Source organism: Sceloporus occidentalis, unplaced genomic scaffold (genome assembly GCF_023333645.1).
Source record: "Sceloporus occidentalis isolate IW3139 unplaced genomic scaffold, rSceOcc1.0.p SCAF_26, whole genome shotgun sequence".
NCBI lineage: Eukaryota > Metazoa > Chordata > Lepidosauria > Squamata > Phrynosomatidae > Sceloporus > Sceloporus occidentalis.
In genome coordinates this window covers 884,079-901,637 of record NW_028317006.1, presented here as the reverse complement: position 1 = coordinate 901,637, position 17,559 = coordinate 884,079, and the positions used below count along the sequence as shown (strand labels likewise).

Genomic DNA, 17,559 nt, shown 5'->3' with positions numbered 1-17,559 from the left:
AGCCGGTTTTTCAAAAGGAATTTGCTTTCAGAAACAGGTTCAATATTTTTATTTTGATCACTATGAGCGCATGTTTTTTTGGTATATATTTGAAGGTGTAACGAGGGGTTACATAGGTTCACATTGCAGCTGGTGAATAGGTTTAGTGCTGTGTTGTTTTCTTTCTTTTTTTTACAAAAGATAATATGCCAAATCAGAGTAACTATTGAAAGTGGGACAAAAAAAAGTTCAGTGGCTCAAAAAGTGATGCTAGTTGTGCCACAGTAAACACCAGGTCCCCTTCTTCATTTCCTTGGGTGCAGCACTCCCCAAAGGGATATGTGGCCCCTTCCTTCCCTCCCTGGCCACAAGGCTGGATATTCTTGGCCATTCCCTGCAAGGGTTTGGGCCACTGAGCTTACGTATTTAGGGGGAGCACTCATAAGAGCAACCTAGCAGGGCTGGTGTACAAAAAAATAAGTGCATGGGTGGTTCCCGGGTGATTAGATGCTTTACCAGCAGCGCTCAACATAAATGAACACGTGCCCTGGCCGAACCAAAGCACAGGCGGCTCTAACCAAACCTCAGGTCTCCATGCTATCCCAGCCTTAGGCCAAAGGAGCTGGCTCTCCCTCTTTCATAGGTAATCATATGATCCTAGCCAAAAGGCCAAGAAATTCACCTAGCCGAAACATTGAGGGATCTCCACGATACAGCTCTCTTGGCACTGGCGCCTTTTTTGTATTGTTCATCATTGTATATAATTGTTGTAAGTGTCCCATGGATGAATATTGGTACATTTTGTTTTTGTACCACTTTGAATAAATACTCTGATTTTACATATTATCTTTCTATGCACCTCCTTTCTGTATTTTTATATTAGTCAATAAACCCAGAAAGGCAGAGACCCATATTCTTCTACCTATTAGCCTGTAAGCTCTGTAGACCAGAGGCTGTCATTTTCTGAATTGGATAATACCTATTAGACTTTAAGCTTGGTAAGACAGGAACCTCAACTTTCTGTTTTAGTTAACATGCTTTAAGCTGTTTAGGGCAGTGACCTCGATTCTCTATATTGGATCCTATCTATAAGATTTTAAGCTGTTTAGAGCAGGGTCCTTCTATGTCTGTATTGTACCGTACCCATTAGGCTGTAAGCTTTGCAGAGCAGGTACCTCCATTCTTTATATTTGCACTTATCTGTTAGGCAGTGAGCTCCATTTTGTGTTTTAACCGGGGCCTCCATTTTCTATATTGCAAAATATGTACTAGACTGTAAGCTCTGCAGGGCAGGCATCTAAATTTTCTGTATTAGATTGTATCTATTAGATCATAAGCTTTGTAGGATGGGACCTCTATTTTCTGTTTAATATTCGAGTTATTAGACTGTAAGCTCTTTAGGACAGTGACCTCTCTTTCTTTTTGTAGCGCTCAACTACTAGACTTTAATCTCTGCAGAGCAAATACCTTTTATGTTTTTTTTGTGTTTTTATTAGAATTTATTTAGATTGTAAGATATCTAGGACAATGACTTCTATTCTCTGTATTGGACCCTCCCAATAAGACTGCAGGGCAGGTACTTCATTACTTTGTATTGGACACTACCTATTACAGTGTATGTTGTATACGACAGCAACCTTAATTTTCTGTTTTGTATTCTAGGTATTAGATTTTCATCTCTGCAGGGTAGGGACCGTCTTCCGCTTTTATATTAGTCACTTCAGGTGGATGATCGAGGGAGGAAGCTGATCACCTTACTTGGGGTCAGAAAGGAATTTTTTAACCCTTATGTAATTGGCCGGCTTTGTTGGCCTTTTTTTTTTTTTTTATTTGTTTGTTTGTTTTTGCCTTCCTCTGGATCAGTCCATTATAAGAAATGAGAAATATTTAAATTGGGAGGAACAATTATAAACATACTAAAAGGATAAGAGGATACACATAAGGGCTTATTTATTGTATAGAACTGTAAAATTTAGGAATTGACAAAAGTGACCTATCAACTTTTGGATGCATCTCCAACATAAAATTGTCCATTCAGATAAATAATGTGGGGAAAAAAACAGTCAGAAGATCATTTAAATATTATAAATTATATTTGCTTATATATGGAATATATAAAAATACATATATATGGAGTATATGAAATACACATTTCATAGATATATAAATGTTTTTTTTTACAGTTAGATAATATATATTTACATATGCACAGAATAAAATATTTTATAGAAGAGCTAACAGATAATATATATCAATGGGATTCCTTAACAGAATTGCTGTGGCTGGGCTGTTTCTGGTGGTTGAAATGATGTCCAAAGATCTTTTTCTTGGAGCTCTTCCCACATGTCATCAATTAAGTTCTAGAATGAAAAACAGCATATATGTTAAATCATGTTTGAGACATATACATTTCTACATTTCTAGATCTACTAAACACCTCTCAAGATGGATAGATTTTCCCAAAACCCAGACTAAGTTGATTTACCATAACTGACATTTAAAGTAAAAAGTATACTGTGGAAATGCATAGCATTGGCAATAAATGTATCATTATACTGTGTTACCCACAACTAACCTGTATTAAAAATATGTACAGTGCTGCTGCTACCACAAATATATATGCATTCAGTTACATTAAGCTGATATGAGTTACTGATATAAGTAATTATTTATGTTTAGATAGCATATTACAAAATTAATATAATACATATTTTTTTTACATATCCTAGTATGACTTCATTATTAGTCTCTGTATTCAGTATAAGACTGCCCCATATCATTCCAAGCTTTTTACATTTCCCCAAATGACCTCTATTTTATCAGCTACCGTAACAGCATTATAAGAATGGGAGCGATTAATGAATATAGAGTATGCTGCATACCTGACAAAAGCCCAGATCTGGAGAAATAGGTGAAGTTGCAGTGAAATCTTCCTGTGTGACTGTCTGGGTGATGTCATGGATTGGTGAGGTCATCATTGCACAAGGAGAGTATGAAGGGGTCTCCGCAGCACCCAGTACTGAAGTATGTGGCACAGAACTTTGGCATTCTATGTACATGTTCTGGAAGCCAGCTTGATCTTCAAACAGGCCAGGAGAATAGGCAGAAGATGATGGAGATGAAACATCTGGGAACGTGGTTGTAGCCTCAGGACAGAGCTCATGCATTCGTCCTTGGAAGCAGTTCATACCAACAGGGCAAATCCTAGACCTTCGGATGGTCTCTTCCCTTCTTTTCATCAGGATCTCCTCATCAAGACCCAAAACCTCAGACAGATGAGAGATGTAGCGGATGGTTAGCCGCAGTGTCTCGATTTTGGTCAAGCTTTTCCCCACTGGTGCCACTTGTGGAGGAAGATATCTTCTCACATTCTGCAGAGCTGTAGATAGGTTCCTCATTCTCATCTTCTCCCGTTCACTGGCACTCTGCCTCTGGTTGCAAACCATCCTTTTCCTATTGCTGTTCCTTGCTGTTAGTGACCTGTTTCTATTTTCCAGCCTGTCTGTCTGGGGCAGATCAGTGTTGAAGATGGTGTATGACTCTTTAGGGAAGGCGCATGATTCATATGGAGGTGAGAAGCTGAAGGAATCTGTGGAAGAGGCTGGGGAAAGGCTGGAGTATCCTTCAGAATCAGAGTAACTCCACTGCTGCTTCTGGTTCCATTCTTGAGGCCCAACATTGTCCTTAAAGTAGAGTAGTTCTGGAGAGAGATCCATGTCTGGGGGTAACTGTGCTCCTCTGACAGTCTTTGGTAAATGCTGCAAGTGAATGGCCAGTCCTGACTTTATACAGTTACTAGAGGTGTGAATTGTCACCTTCCCTGCCATCATCCACACATCAAAGCTTGATGGGCAGAACAGGGGGTCCCTGGGAAGAAGGTTCCCAGAGTAAGAAGTGTGCATTTTCACCCTCCAGAAAATTAACTAAAAATAAAGAATGCAGAGGTCACTTTTCTAAGCAGGCTTAAGAGTAATTTGTTCTCTTAACATAGGACACAGAGCCAAATATCATGTGTCTAAGAAATAAATGAAAAAAAAGCTACACATTAACCATGCTTATAAACAGAAATGTTTGATCACATGGCCCTTATTTGCATGTTGGATTTTTTGTAAATGAAAATGTCTAAAAGTAATGGCCTTTTCCAAGAAAATAGCAGCATGTCAGGATTTCTACGATGTAACTACACACTTTGATAAATGGATTATAATATGTAATGTCCCTTGTAATTCTTTTTAAAATGTGATTATTCCATGATGTTTAAAGCCTATTAATGATTGTCACGTTTTTGTGTTCAAAGTTTTCTGTCATTCTAAAATTTGACCGGGTGTACACATACTTCTTTATAAAGTATTTGCATGGATTATTAGGTTGACGCAAGAAGTTATTTAGAATAAAACAAAAAACCTTGCATCATTTTCATATTATATTAGAATGGTAAATATGAATTGCCAGGGGCATTAAGGTTGATTTTCCAATGCACCCCCACTACCTTTAATATATTTAAAAAATATAGCCCAGAATGCTAGCTTCAGAACTATATTTGCTACTGTAATGAATGGCAATGTACAGCGATGACACCGCAATCCACAAAATATTTAAAATATACCTTCATTCAATCGTCAATGAGCATTTTAACAGCTGTCTGTCGCCTGGTATATTTATTTGCCCGAGAGTAAGTCATTCCCTTAGGCTTGTAACATTTGCATGCGAAGTGTGCCAAAAGGCGACAAATTTTACCCCCTATTGAGATTGGTCCCTATGGGTACTTGTTTTTGCGCAGTAAAGTCATCAATATAGTTACTCTTATTTTTAATGAGTCTACTAATGGAAGGAACAGATTGTGCTTTAGTTATCATCTCTGAATGTTTTATTCCTATTATTATAGTCATGTCTAAGAAATGTATGTGTTCCTGGGGGCTTCCTGTAAGTAACTCATCTACCAATCTACACCAAGAATTTCAATGATTTTAGAGAGAATTAAAAGTGTTTTAATTAAAATATTAATGATAGTAAATAAACAACAACCTGTATGCTAATAGATGTGGGTACAGCTATTGGGGTAGGCATAAAGCTATCCTGAATCTAAGACGAGATCAAGGGCTGGTTAAGGTCTGAGTCTGTACTGTATGAAAAATAGGCAGACATACCCATAAACATACACACATGTTTGTGGGTAAACACATAGAAGCTTGTCTGTATTATAGAACAGACAGGAAGTCCATAATTACAAATATATATATATATATATATATATATATATCACTAATGATATACTCACTGAAGTAATCTGGAAAACAGGTTAAGTTATTTTCCCTTAATTTTCCAGTAACTCACTGGACACACGTCCAAGAAGTGTGATCATTTCACACCTTAGAAAGCCCAGTGTTTATGCAAGTGGCAAAGTCTATTCATGACATCGGCACTTAGCCATCCCAGGACCAAGGTGTCAACTTGGGAAACTGGTCTTCTGCACACTTAGACCTGGAATCCCTAGCATAGACTGTGTGCCATGATTACAGAGGGGCTGTCTGAACCTGTTTATTACATATGCGGCCAGGCTAAGAAAACAATGTCTAGCATTAGCTATTAGGCTAGCCAAGGGCCAAAGAGCCAACTTCTCACCCTCTTGGTATTCTTTGCGATACTATATATAATAACAATTAGTGAGGTTTGAAAAAAGTCACAAGCCTGTCAAGTTCAATCTTTTAGGTAATTACTGTTTGCACTGATTACTTTACAATTGGCTAGATCTGCCTCTTAATATAAGTATAATATACAGGCGATGGGTTCAGCACTATGGACTGTGGTGTATTCTGGCCTAGAAATACTAGAAAATATAACGGCGTGGAGGGGGCAGCCCGGGTTGGGGCTAGGGCAGTGCCAGAGCTAAATATGCCATTTACTGTGGAGGCTATGGCAGCTGGCACAGTCCCCCACAGTGTATATGGCTGGTTGGTGAGATCTCTTATAACCGCACCATTTATGTACTGTGGCTGCTAATAGGATAGCCAAGACTTGGGGCATCTCAGAATGGAGTCACAGGTCCATACCATAAAACCCTAGGGCAACATTGCCTAATTAGTAGGATGGAAGTATAATTCAAAAGAGGAGAAATGTCAGGACAAGAGGTCATAATATATTCAGAGCCTTACATATAACATTTTTACTTTGCTGTAAGGGTGGTAGATAAGTGGAAGAACCTCCCAGCAGAAGTGGTAGAGGCTAATATGGTGAGGGAATTTAAACATGCATGGTGAAGGTATATGGCTCTCCTGAATCTAGGAAAAGACCAAGAATTGATTAAGATTTAGGACTTTACATCAGGAATAATGGGTGGATTAGATGCTGTTTGCAGTAAATTCTATGTTTCTGGTCACTGACATTCTGAGCAAAACAGCAACATACTTGATTAATTATTCTTAACAGAATTATTCGGTGAAAAGGGAAACCCATTGAGTTCCTTTACTACCCCAGATGCTGGTGAATCCTATATGAATTATATGTGTAACCTGTATGAATCTCTACACAACTTGGATGTCACAAGTTTCCCACAACTTTTGCTTTATATCAATAGTGACCTTTTCTAGTTTGAAACTAGAAAAGGCCACTAGCTCCCTCTAGTGGTGTCACTTAATAATTGCAGAAACAAGGTGAACAATTTTTTTATACTTCAGTAAAATGTTTATTGTGATGTTAAACAGATAAATTGTAAAATTACTGATTTCGTTTTATAATTCTATTTTGGTCATCCAATCAGCCACTCCGATTGGAAATTGCATTTTTTTGCTGTCAAGTCTTACCTGCCATACAGCCGAGATGGTCACAATGCATGTAAGTTTATCACATAAACCAACCAGATCAAAATAAAATATATGATGCCTGTTGTAAATAGTAAATTGATTCATGGCAATAACAGCACATTAGTGTTGAATATCTAAATTAAATCCATGCTTATAAAACCCAATTAAACGGTTATACATCACAGGGTTTAGACATTGAGGTCAGAAATAGCAAAAAGGGGTTACTATTGAAGGAGGTAGTAAAGGTGTTGTTTGGATTAGACATGCACTACATCCACGCATTTTCACATTTTATTACATTTATTTTTGCCACATGGAAGACGTATTCCTTTTATGGGAGCATCGTGGTGACTTGAAAATTATGGAGTGTATTTTATTTAGCATAGCAAAGGTTGATTTTCATCTGTTGCCATTTGTGTAGTATTACAGGATGTGTGTTATTTTAATTGATTGATAACAGCGACAATGCCTGTGATCACGTCACATGTATGTAGAACTGCTTTTAGTAGTAGTAATGAGCACCAGAACTTGTTCACACTGGTTTCTATGGGAGTATATGTGAGAAAGGTGACATTTTATCAAACATTAGTACTGACCATAGTGTGTAACAGTATTGCAAAGGGAGAGTTTCCAACCATGGTCGATGGATTTTTGCTGAAGATGGTAATAGAATCGAGTCCAAGATGTGTAACCACAGCTTTATACAAATATTAGTTGAGTAGTTATTATTGATTTTACGCATTTCAATTCACGTTTCCGGTACTCCAAAATGTAATGTTACGTTATGAAAATGTTTACAACACAAATGAATATTAATGGCATAGTAAAGCATTCTTCCCTATTACTCTGTTGCAATGATTACAAGGACTGAGTCTGGCTCTTGAAGTATTTCATATTTTGCTTAGTGATGTGCAGAACAACAGTGATTAGAATATGAGTGGCTGCCAAAGAATTTCAAGACGTTCTGTCCCCAGCCAACTTTGAATCAAGTAGCATAACTTCTGCTCTAGAAAGGGCTGTTATTAAAAGTGCTTATTTTGTTGAAAAATAAACACTATTTAACTAATAAGCTATTATTCTTACTTCTCCTGCAGTGACTGACTATTCCACCTCTCTGGCTTGGTAGTCACAAAAGGGAGCAAGAGGAAAAAAATAACCTATTACTGCGAACTCATTGTAGAGCTCTATGACACCAGAATAACACAGGGAAAAAGTAGATGAAGAAACAGGCCACTGTAGCTTATGGATCCGTCCCTCTAGCACTGATTGCCAGTTTGCCTGGGACCTGTACTTTTTAAAGATCTTCATTTATGTGTTTTGCAAATTAATCTTGAAAAAGCGTGAGCAATATTATTACCACTACTATGAAAAATAAGAATGTGCATGCATGTGCTTGGCTAATAAGACCCCGGTGGCCTTCTAAAGTTCACCTTTTCTAAACAGGTCAGTGCCTCCCATGAAGTGTGACTATTTCACACCTTGTCCTGTGCTATGTTTGCACAAGTGCCATAGTCACCCTCCCTCTGTGCTCCTCCAGAAATGAAGTGTTAAGTTGGGAATCTCTGCTCTGAGCCCGATATTCTGTGTATATAACCCTCCAGTGCCCTGTATAGGTAACCTGACCCGCCATGCCTGCGCGATGTCACCGAAGTGTGCCGGTAACAACTGTAACAAAAACACGGAGAACGAAGAGAGTCTGGACTCAATCTACAGGCTGTAGGAATGGGGTGTCGTAAAAATTATGTGAACTGCCTGTGTCTGCAAGAAAGAAAATAGCGCCATCATATTCCGTAGCGCTGCACAATGATTCAATAACGCTACCGTGGTATACTGTGTGTATATATATATATATATATATATATATATATATATATATATACAATCCAAAGATAGTTACCGGCATTCCAGGGACTTCTACAAATAATGACACGAAACCTCCGATTTTCTGGTCAACGTTTCAGTCTATTTTATTGTAGACTTTCATCAGGACATCGTTGTTACAGTTATTTGGCACCGGGCAGATAAGCAGTGGTTGGTGTGCAATTGTAACCCTTGGACTTTATATATATATATATATATATATATATATATATATAATAAATGATTGTTTTTATGTGACAGGTTTCTACATGTTAAGATTGTCTCCAGGTAGGTTGGTTAAGATTTACCTTAAGACATTCATGACTCTATAGATGCAATTAGACTGCAAAATATTAATTTTTTCTGAAAAAGTTCCAACTATAGATAGAGGAATATGAAACATAAAATGTAATAAGAACCATTTGCCCCATCTGGTCTACCTGTATTTTCTGATGAAAAACCATAAACTGTATTTGGCCCATGGTCTTGTCTTATATTGAGAATAGCCTTACGCCTGCCTCATGCATATTTAAATTGCCTTGCTGTATTACCCTCTGCCACTTTTGCTGAAAGGCTGTTCCATTTAACTACCACTCTCTATATAAAGTTACTTACGTTTTAACAATGCCTTTGACCCTCCGGTTATGATCTCATCTTCTAACATTTATGCTCTTTTGCAATATCCTTCCCTGTTCATTACATCAAAGATCACCGGCATGTGTCATGCTGCTGCATACTCTTTACTAGACTTGTGCATTAGGATTTGTACATATTTTATTAATGAAATTTGGCAATTTCATTAATTGGTATGAATGTCTGAAAACAGGGAAGGAAGAACCCCAAAGAAAAAATTGAAAACCATGCAGAACTCTGAATTTAGCAAAACTGAGCATGTTTTAATGACTTTTATTTTTCTATTAGATAGAATTCTCCTGAGGAAGCCGGCACGGCGAAACGCGTTGAGACATTAAGAGACACTAAGGGACAGCATACGAAGCTTTATGCATAACAGTGTGCAGGGCCGGCCCGACAATGGAGCCGAGTGGGGCAACCGCTCCAGGCGGCACTTTTGAAGGGGCGGCACTTTGCCGCCCCAAGCCCTTTTTTTTTCTTTTTTTTTTTTTGAAAGCGAAAGCGAGAGAAAGGGGCGCCGAGTGCTTTTCGCTTACCAAGCTGTCAGTACCCGCTCGGCGCCCCTCTCTCTCTCCTCTGCGGTGAGTCTTCCTGTTCGGTCTCCGTGCCGGCTTGTAATGCTGAGTGCCGGAAGATTTCCGGCGCTCAGCATTACAAGCCGGCACCGAGACCGAACAGGGAGACTCGCCGCAGGACTGCTGAAAGGTAAGTACAAGGGGGGGGGGGAGGGGGTGGAGAGGAAGGGTAGATAAGGGGGGGGGGCGGCATTTTAAAATTCGCCCCAGGCGGCATTTTGCCTTGGGCCGGCCCTGACAGTGTGGTTATGCCTACTACATTGTAAGTGCATTTCGTTGATCATTACAAATTACTTGAAGATATTGCACCATTTGCTTTTTTTTTATAGATTTTACTGAAGAAATAAAGATTCCTTTTCAATTGGATACTTCTGAAGAGCCTCATACAACAGCATCCTTTGTGAGTGCAGCCACATCACTTTTTATTACCAATTGTATTTGCAAAATTACACTATTGTATTTTATTTTTTCCCTACATGTACATGCGCCCCTTTTTTTGCTATATTCGCGTGTGAACATTGAGAGGAGTGTTTATTGGGTTGCTGCAGTACGATTAAGGAAGTATTTATTTATTTATTATTTTTGCACGAGACTGGTGATTTTTTCTTTATTTCAGAACTCCGAATTTTCCTTTGCATTTCATTGCTTTGGTTGCCCTCTCACTCCCACACATTCTCTCTCACGCACTCTCTTTCTCACACTCTCTCATGGTCTGTCACACTCTACTTCATAAGTACTGGATAACAGAGCTGATACTGTGGACAAGTGAACAAAGAAAGAAGAGAAGCCCAAAAAACAAGAAGAGGGAAGAGAAGATGCAAAACTGTGGAAAAGGAGACAGGGGCACGGAAGCGGTCACCGGAGAATGTAGGGACACATTTAGAGAGAGTGAATGAGAGTGTGTGTGAGTATGAAAGTGTGAGTGTGTTAGATAGTGGGCAACAACAAATTTATTTTTCTGAATGGAAGAAGCCCACTGAATTTTTCGTGCAAACCGAAAGGGCATAAAATTAAATTTATTTCCGAAAACAAATGGACCAAAAATGAAACAAAAAAAACACAAACATCGGAATTGTTTTTGGCCCATTTACACAAATCTAGTCTGTACACTTTTACAGTAACCATTAGTAGCTGTAGAAGTGTGGCGTGCTACCACATGTATCCAGCAGGTGGCCACGCGCTACAGTATAATATTACCTTTTATCCTGCAGCATGAAACCAGACTCATTGCTTGTTTTTTTTTGTTTTTTTTCTCAATATTGATAATAGTATAAATTGATGGAATGCAGTTCTTTACACTCAGTAATATCGCATAATGAATCTTGTTTAACAGGAAACAATTGTTGAAGTTCCTTTGTGCATCCATGATCCATCAAGCAAGGAGCAGGTTGTCTAATGAAGGGAGGTAAGGTCTGAATTTTATTAAACAGTTATAATGTTAACTGTTTTAGTCCTGCATTTGATAAGTATGTCTAATTCTGTCAGGTTTTAACGCTTGTAAATTGAACAGGGCCCTCCTCACCTGTGGCTTCTGTATGTCATTTTGTTATGTTATATACTAATTATGTCTCGTCTACTCTTTGTACAGGGCTACAGAATCTGATGGCGCTATATAAAACAATAAATAATAATGACACATGTATAAACTTGATTTTTACATTCTACATACTTATCAACAGCATACAAAAAAAATAATGATATATATATATATATATATATATATATATATATATCATGTCCTAGAAACACAGCCCTGGTATACACAGATTAGAGATGGTAATTAAAAACCGACGCATTGCCATTCAGCCACTCTACATGGAGTATAAGATGTTTAAAATATACTTTTTTGCAGGACTGTCCCAATTTTTGGTCCCGTAGCTGCCTGCTTTAGCGGACAGTGGGGGATGATGGGATAGTAAGGGAGAACGTCTGACCTCCCTTGACAGGATCACGTAGCCATAAAATCAATGGACATCTGTTGCAGCACAGACCTACTTAAAATTCAACACATGGGTGTCTAGGTTAACAAGAATTTTATGTAGCATTCACACCATGTCTGGATCATTTTTGTGTTCCTATTATTGGAATCCTACTCTAAGTAGCCCTCTATTGTTGAATTTATTTTTTATCTCAGGCGTGTTAATGTCGGGACGATGATGCCAACCCTCCCCTGTTCTGACCACAACCCAAGTGCCACTTATGGAGTGTAAACTGATATAAAAGGGCCCCTAGAAAATCTGCACCATCAGCAAAAACCACAGTAGCGACATCAAGAAATGATTTCTTATGTTTGATCACTTTGATAATATCAACCCCGGCCTCTGTTTAAATAAGCGGAAGGCTACAGGTAAAGGGATAAGGTAACACTCTACGCATAATGAAAGACATCTGTAATACAATTATTTTTCTTTTCATATTATAAGTGACATTCAGAAATGTCGGCCTATCTTGATTGCACGGCGATGCTTGTGAAATACCTGTTGGAATGGAAGTCGCTTTGTAAACAAACCCAGCTACCTGACAAGATACTTTCACGGCAGCCCCAGGGATCCCTGAAGGGGGGCAGAGACTCGATGTCTGGACGGGAGATACAGAGACACTAATACACACAGACCTCGAAATTATCCAACAGAGAGATTAAGATTTGCCTGCTAATGTCTCATGATTACATGCTAATTAACCCTTTAAAATGCTAATCCCAGAGTTCAAAGCTCGGCTTTCTAGTCTCAAAACATCTGAAAGGGACCTTGTTTGTTCATGGTGCTTAAATAAGACAATAGCTTTGATTCAGCTAGTTAGGTAGAAATATACATTAAGCTTCCTTTGCGACCTTCCTGGCCTTTTTAACCCTTGTCATCCTTTAGTAATGCTACTTTTATTTTTTTTTAATCAGTGTAATAAACAACAATCATTTTTTTTAAACAATGATCACTATGTGTTTGAAACGTAACTTTTACAACTAAATTCATGGAAAAAGGGAATTATAGCTGAACACAAATATAGTAAAAATGTCAAAAAGCTCTGGTACCTAAGGGGGTAATAAAATATAAAAAACTGAAATTATGGACAACTCTTTTATATACCACCCCCTGTGGCCTAGGTGTAAGAGTCTCTGCTGGACCAGATCTGTGACCAATGTTTGCTTTGGATAATGAAGCAGAACATGAACGTAACACTTTATTACTAGGCCCGGTGTACCAGTACAATGAGGGAGCAATGATACATCTCGGTGCTCATGCTTGATGCAACAAAGGTTAAGGATGATATCAGTCCACAATCTAATGTAGCCTTATCCATTAATCCATGCTACAGGGGTAAATTAGAACCCGGAACAAGGGACTTTAATTACTAGGGCCTATTCCCCTCACATACATTTTGGGTTGGAATATAAGCAAAATGTTGACAGCATGTCCTTTGTTGTAATTGTTCATTCACCCCCACTTTTTAAAGGTCAAAAATAGACATGTTAATGGATTATTTTTTTACAAAATGCAATGCAAGTGAACAGAAGAAAAATCTGAATCAATATTCTAGGTTAACTCGCACACAGTTTCTTAAGGAGCCATAAAAGGTTCCAAATATCTTTGAACTAAGCACAGTCCTTCTGTGTATTTAGGCAGCATGGGTTGCTTCTCTCTTCTTGTAATCCCATACAAGTTTACCATCACTTGCAGGACTCCTTGTTCTTCTTTACACTGAAGATAGTTCTTAATGACTTTGGCTGTATGCAGAGGCGTATCTAGGGTATGGCAGCTATGGCTCGTGCCATAGGCGCCATTTGAAAGGGGGCGCCAGTGAGCGGCTTTTAAACGCCGTCTTTTTTTTTTTGATGCGGAGGAGAGAAAGGGTCGCCTAGAAACGGCTCGGCGCCCCTCATTCTCCTCCACGAGCCCTCTACCTCCGTCCCGGTGCCGGCATTTCATGCTGAGCGCCGTAATATGACGTTATATTTCGGCGCTCAGCAATGAAGCAGCAGGCACCAGCGAGCGGCTTTTGAACACTGTCTTTTTTTGGGGGGGGGTGCGGAGGAGAGAGAGGGACGCCTAGCAACGGCTCGGCGCCCCTCGTTCTCCCCCGCAACAAAAAAAAAAAAAGACAGTGTTTAAAAGCCGCTCGCTGGTGCCCGCTGCATCACTGCTGAGCGCCGAAATATGACATCATATTACGGCGCTCAGCAGTGAAGCAGCGGGCACCGCAGCAGGAAGACAGAAGACTCCCGTCGCTGGACCTCAAGGTGAGAGAACTACAAAGGGGGAGAGGAAGAGGGGGTAGTAAAGAGTGTGAATTAATGTGTGGAAGTTTGGACAGGGGCGCCAACTATTTCACATTTTGACTAAGCAGTCCAGAACACCGGCTGCTATTTTTCTGCATACCAGTTCCTGTTTTGTCATGAATAGTTGAGTTGCTTGACATTTATGCTTGTATTCAGAGGTATGGCTTTTTGGCCACAAGTCTTCCACAAAGACCACTTCTGGCCAGGCTTTTCTTCATAGTAGATGGGGGTACCACTGTTTTTTTCACCAATGCTGAGCTGATGGCACTGCTGGACTTCTTCCGATTGTGAAGGGAAGTGAGCATTATGTGTCTTTCATCTGCTTTCCTTGGCTGACCACTGCATCTGTGGTCATCAACATTGCCCATTTCTTTGCTTCTTCAAAAGAGCTTGGACAGATCATTTAGAAACCCCTGTCTGCCTTAAAATTTCTGCCAGAGAGAGAGACCTTGCTGATACCCTGTATATTGTTGCTTTGCTCAGTCTTGCCATGGTGTAGGACTTTTCAGCAAGTTTGGCTGCTCCTCACCTAGTTTTATTCCTCCTACATGGCTATTTCTGTTTCAGTTAATGATTGTGTTTTAATCTACATATTAAATTGATGATAATTAGCAACTGTTTGCAGGGGTGTACCTAGAGTATTTGGCACCCAGGGAGGATCCTGTATATGGCACGCCCTACACACACAAAAAAAAATAATGTTGTCAAGAATATTTATTTCACAAATTTGTAAACTGTATGTCAACTGGAACAAATTAGAATATCTGAAAAAATAAATTAACTTAAATAAGTTTAAATTTATAACATTTACTGAGCAGATATGATACAGCATAACTCCTAACACTATATACTGTGCCAGACATTGATGGTGGTACCGCGTAACTCCCATCACTATACACTAAGCCAGACATTGACATCTATAGTGACAGGGTCTGTTCCCCAGGACTGGCGCATAGCAAATGTTGTGCCAATATTCAAAAAGGGGACAAAAAGTGACCCGGGGAATTATAGGCCTGTTAGTTTAACTTCTGTTGTGTGTAAACTGTTTGAGGGTTTCCTAAGAGATGCTATTTTGGAGTATCTCAATGAAAATAAGTGTATGACTCCATATCAGCATGGGTTTACAAGGGATCGGTCCTGTCAAACTAACCTGATCAGCTTTTATGAGGAGGTGAGCTCAAGACTGGATCGGGGTGAATCGCTGGATGTCGTATATCTTGATTTTTCCAAAGCATTTGATACGGTGCCACATAAAAGGCTGGTACATAAAATGAGAATGCTTGGGCTGGGGGAGAATGTGTGTATGTGGGTAAGTAACTGGCTCAGTGATAGGAAACAGAGGGTGGTTATTAATGGTACATACTCTGAGTGGGTTACTGTTGCTAGTGGGGTACCACAGGGGTCAGTTTTGGGTCCTATTCTTTTTAATATATTTATTAATGACCTTGTAGAGGGATTGTATAGTAAAGTATCAATCTTTGCAGACGATACTAAGCTCTGTAACGTGGTTAACACAATAGAGGACAGTGCACGATTACAAATCGATCTGCATAGGTTGGAGGCTTGGGCTGGGATGTGGCAGATGAGGTTCAACACAGATAAATGTAAGGTTATGCACATGGGGAAGAAAAATCCAGGCTGGGAATATGTATTAAATGGGAAAACACTGGGGACGACTGACATGGAAAAGGACTTAGGAGTTTTAGTTAACAGTAAATTTACCTGTAGCGACCAGTGTCAGGCAGCTGCTGCTAAGGCAAATAAAATCATGGGGTGCATCAAAAGGGGCATAGATGCCCACGACAAGGAAATAATTCTACCACTGTACAAGTCACTAGTCAGACCACACATGGAATACTGTGTACAGTACTGGGCACCAGTGTACAAGAAAGATATAGTGGAGCTGGAGAGGGTTCAAAGACGGGCAACCAGAGTAATAAGGGGAATGGGAGGACTACAGTACCCAGAAAGATTATCAGAATTAGGGTTATTTAGTTTGGAAAAAAGACGGTTTAGGGGGGATTTAATAACTATGTATAAATATATAAGGGGACAGTACAGAGATCACTCCCAGGACCTATTTATACCCAGGACTGTATCTATAACAAGGGGACATCCTCTACGGTTGGAGGAAAGAAGGTTTCTACACCAGCACAGACGGGGGTTCTTTACAGTAAGAGCGGTGAGATTATGGAACTCTCTGCCAGAGGAAGTGGTTATGGCAAACTCAATAAAAGAGTTCAAAAGGAGCCTGGACATGTTTCTTGAAAGCAATAATATTACAAGTTATGGATATTAGATTAATAGGGACAGAACGTTGATCCAGGGATTTATTCTGATTGCCATATTTGGAGTCGGGAAGGAATTTTCCCCCTGGTATGGGGCAATTGGCATCTGCTTCATAAGGGTTTTTTTGCCTTCCTCTGGATCAACACAGTAGGGACACAATATGTATATAGGTTGAACTTGATGGACTTTGGTCTTTTTTCAACCTTATGAACTATGTTACTATGTTACTATGACATGGTACGCCGCTGCCCTTTAGCAGCCTGCCTGTACCATCTTTGCTCCTGAAACAGTCTGCCTGTGCCACTTCTGCTCCTGAAAAGTCTGCCTGTGCTACCTCTGCCCCTGAAGCAGCCTGCCTGTGACCCTTTGCTCCTGAAACAGCCTGACTGTGCCACTTCTGCCCCTGAAGCAACCTGCCTGTGCCAAGTCTGGCCCCAAACAGCCTGCCTGTGACATCTCTGCCCCTGGAAATGCCTACCTGTGCCACCTCTGCCACCTTAGCAACGTGCCTGTGCCACCTCTTCCCCTGAAACAGCCTGACTCTGGCACCTCTGCCCCTCCAGCCAGACTGTGCCACCTCTGCCCCCCTAGTCAGCCTGCCTGTTCCATTTCTGCCCCTAAACACTCACTTTGTACTCACTGGGGCGATGCAGACGTCTATGCGGCCTGACAGCTGCCTAACGCGGGCCTGCAGCTTACTGCTGTGGTGCCAGCGCACTGGGCGAGGAAACCAGGGGTTTCCTGCGCAGGGGGACCAGGAACCTGGGCGGGGAAAGAGTTTCTTTGCACATTGTACGGGTGCCACGGCGGTAAGCTGTGGGCCCCTGTTAGGTGACCACTGGGCACCCCCCTGATGAGTGGCACACCCCCGCCTCCCTTTAGGTACACTACTGCCTTTCAGGTATAATTGTTTAATCATACCCCTAACTATATGCCTACAAAATCCCTGATGTTGTGCAAGTGTACCTAAAAAAATGATGCTGTTTTGAAGGGAAAGGGTGGTCACACCAAATATTGATTTGGTTTAGATTTTTCTTCTGTTCACTCACTTGGCATTTTGGTAACACGTTTACTTTTGAAAACATTCTTACGATTATATTAAAAACAAAACTACATTGGTACTGAGATATTTACTTTGAAATATGTCCCT

General features: G+C 40.0%; 1 protein-coding gene across 1 annotated transcript; it reads right to left on the bottom strand.

Annotated features, from left to right (window-relative positions):
- Positions 1-2,243: 2,243 nt before the first annotated feature.
- LOC149299990 (uncharacterized) lies at positions 2,244-3,695 on the bottom strand. Its single transcript, XM_089485493.1, has 2 exons — positions 2,862-3,695; positions 2,244-2,339 (listed from the first exon to the last, which is right to left on the bottom strand). Exons 1-2 carry the CDS (start codon positions 3,693-3,695, stop codon positions 2,244-2,246), a joined length of 930 nt encoding a protein of 309 aa, XP_089341619.1.
- Positions 3,696-17,559: the final 13,864 nt, after the last annotated feature.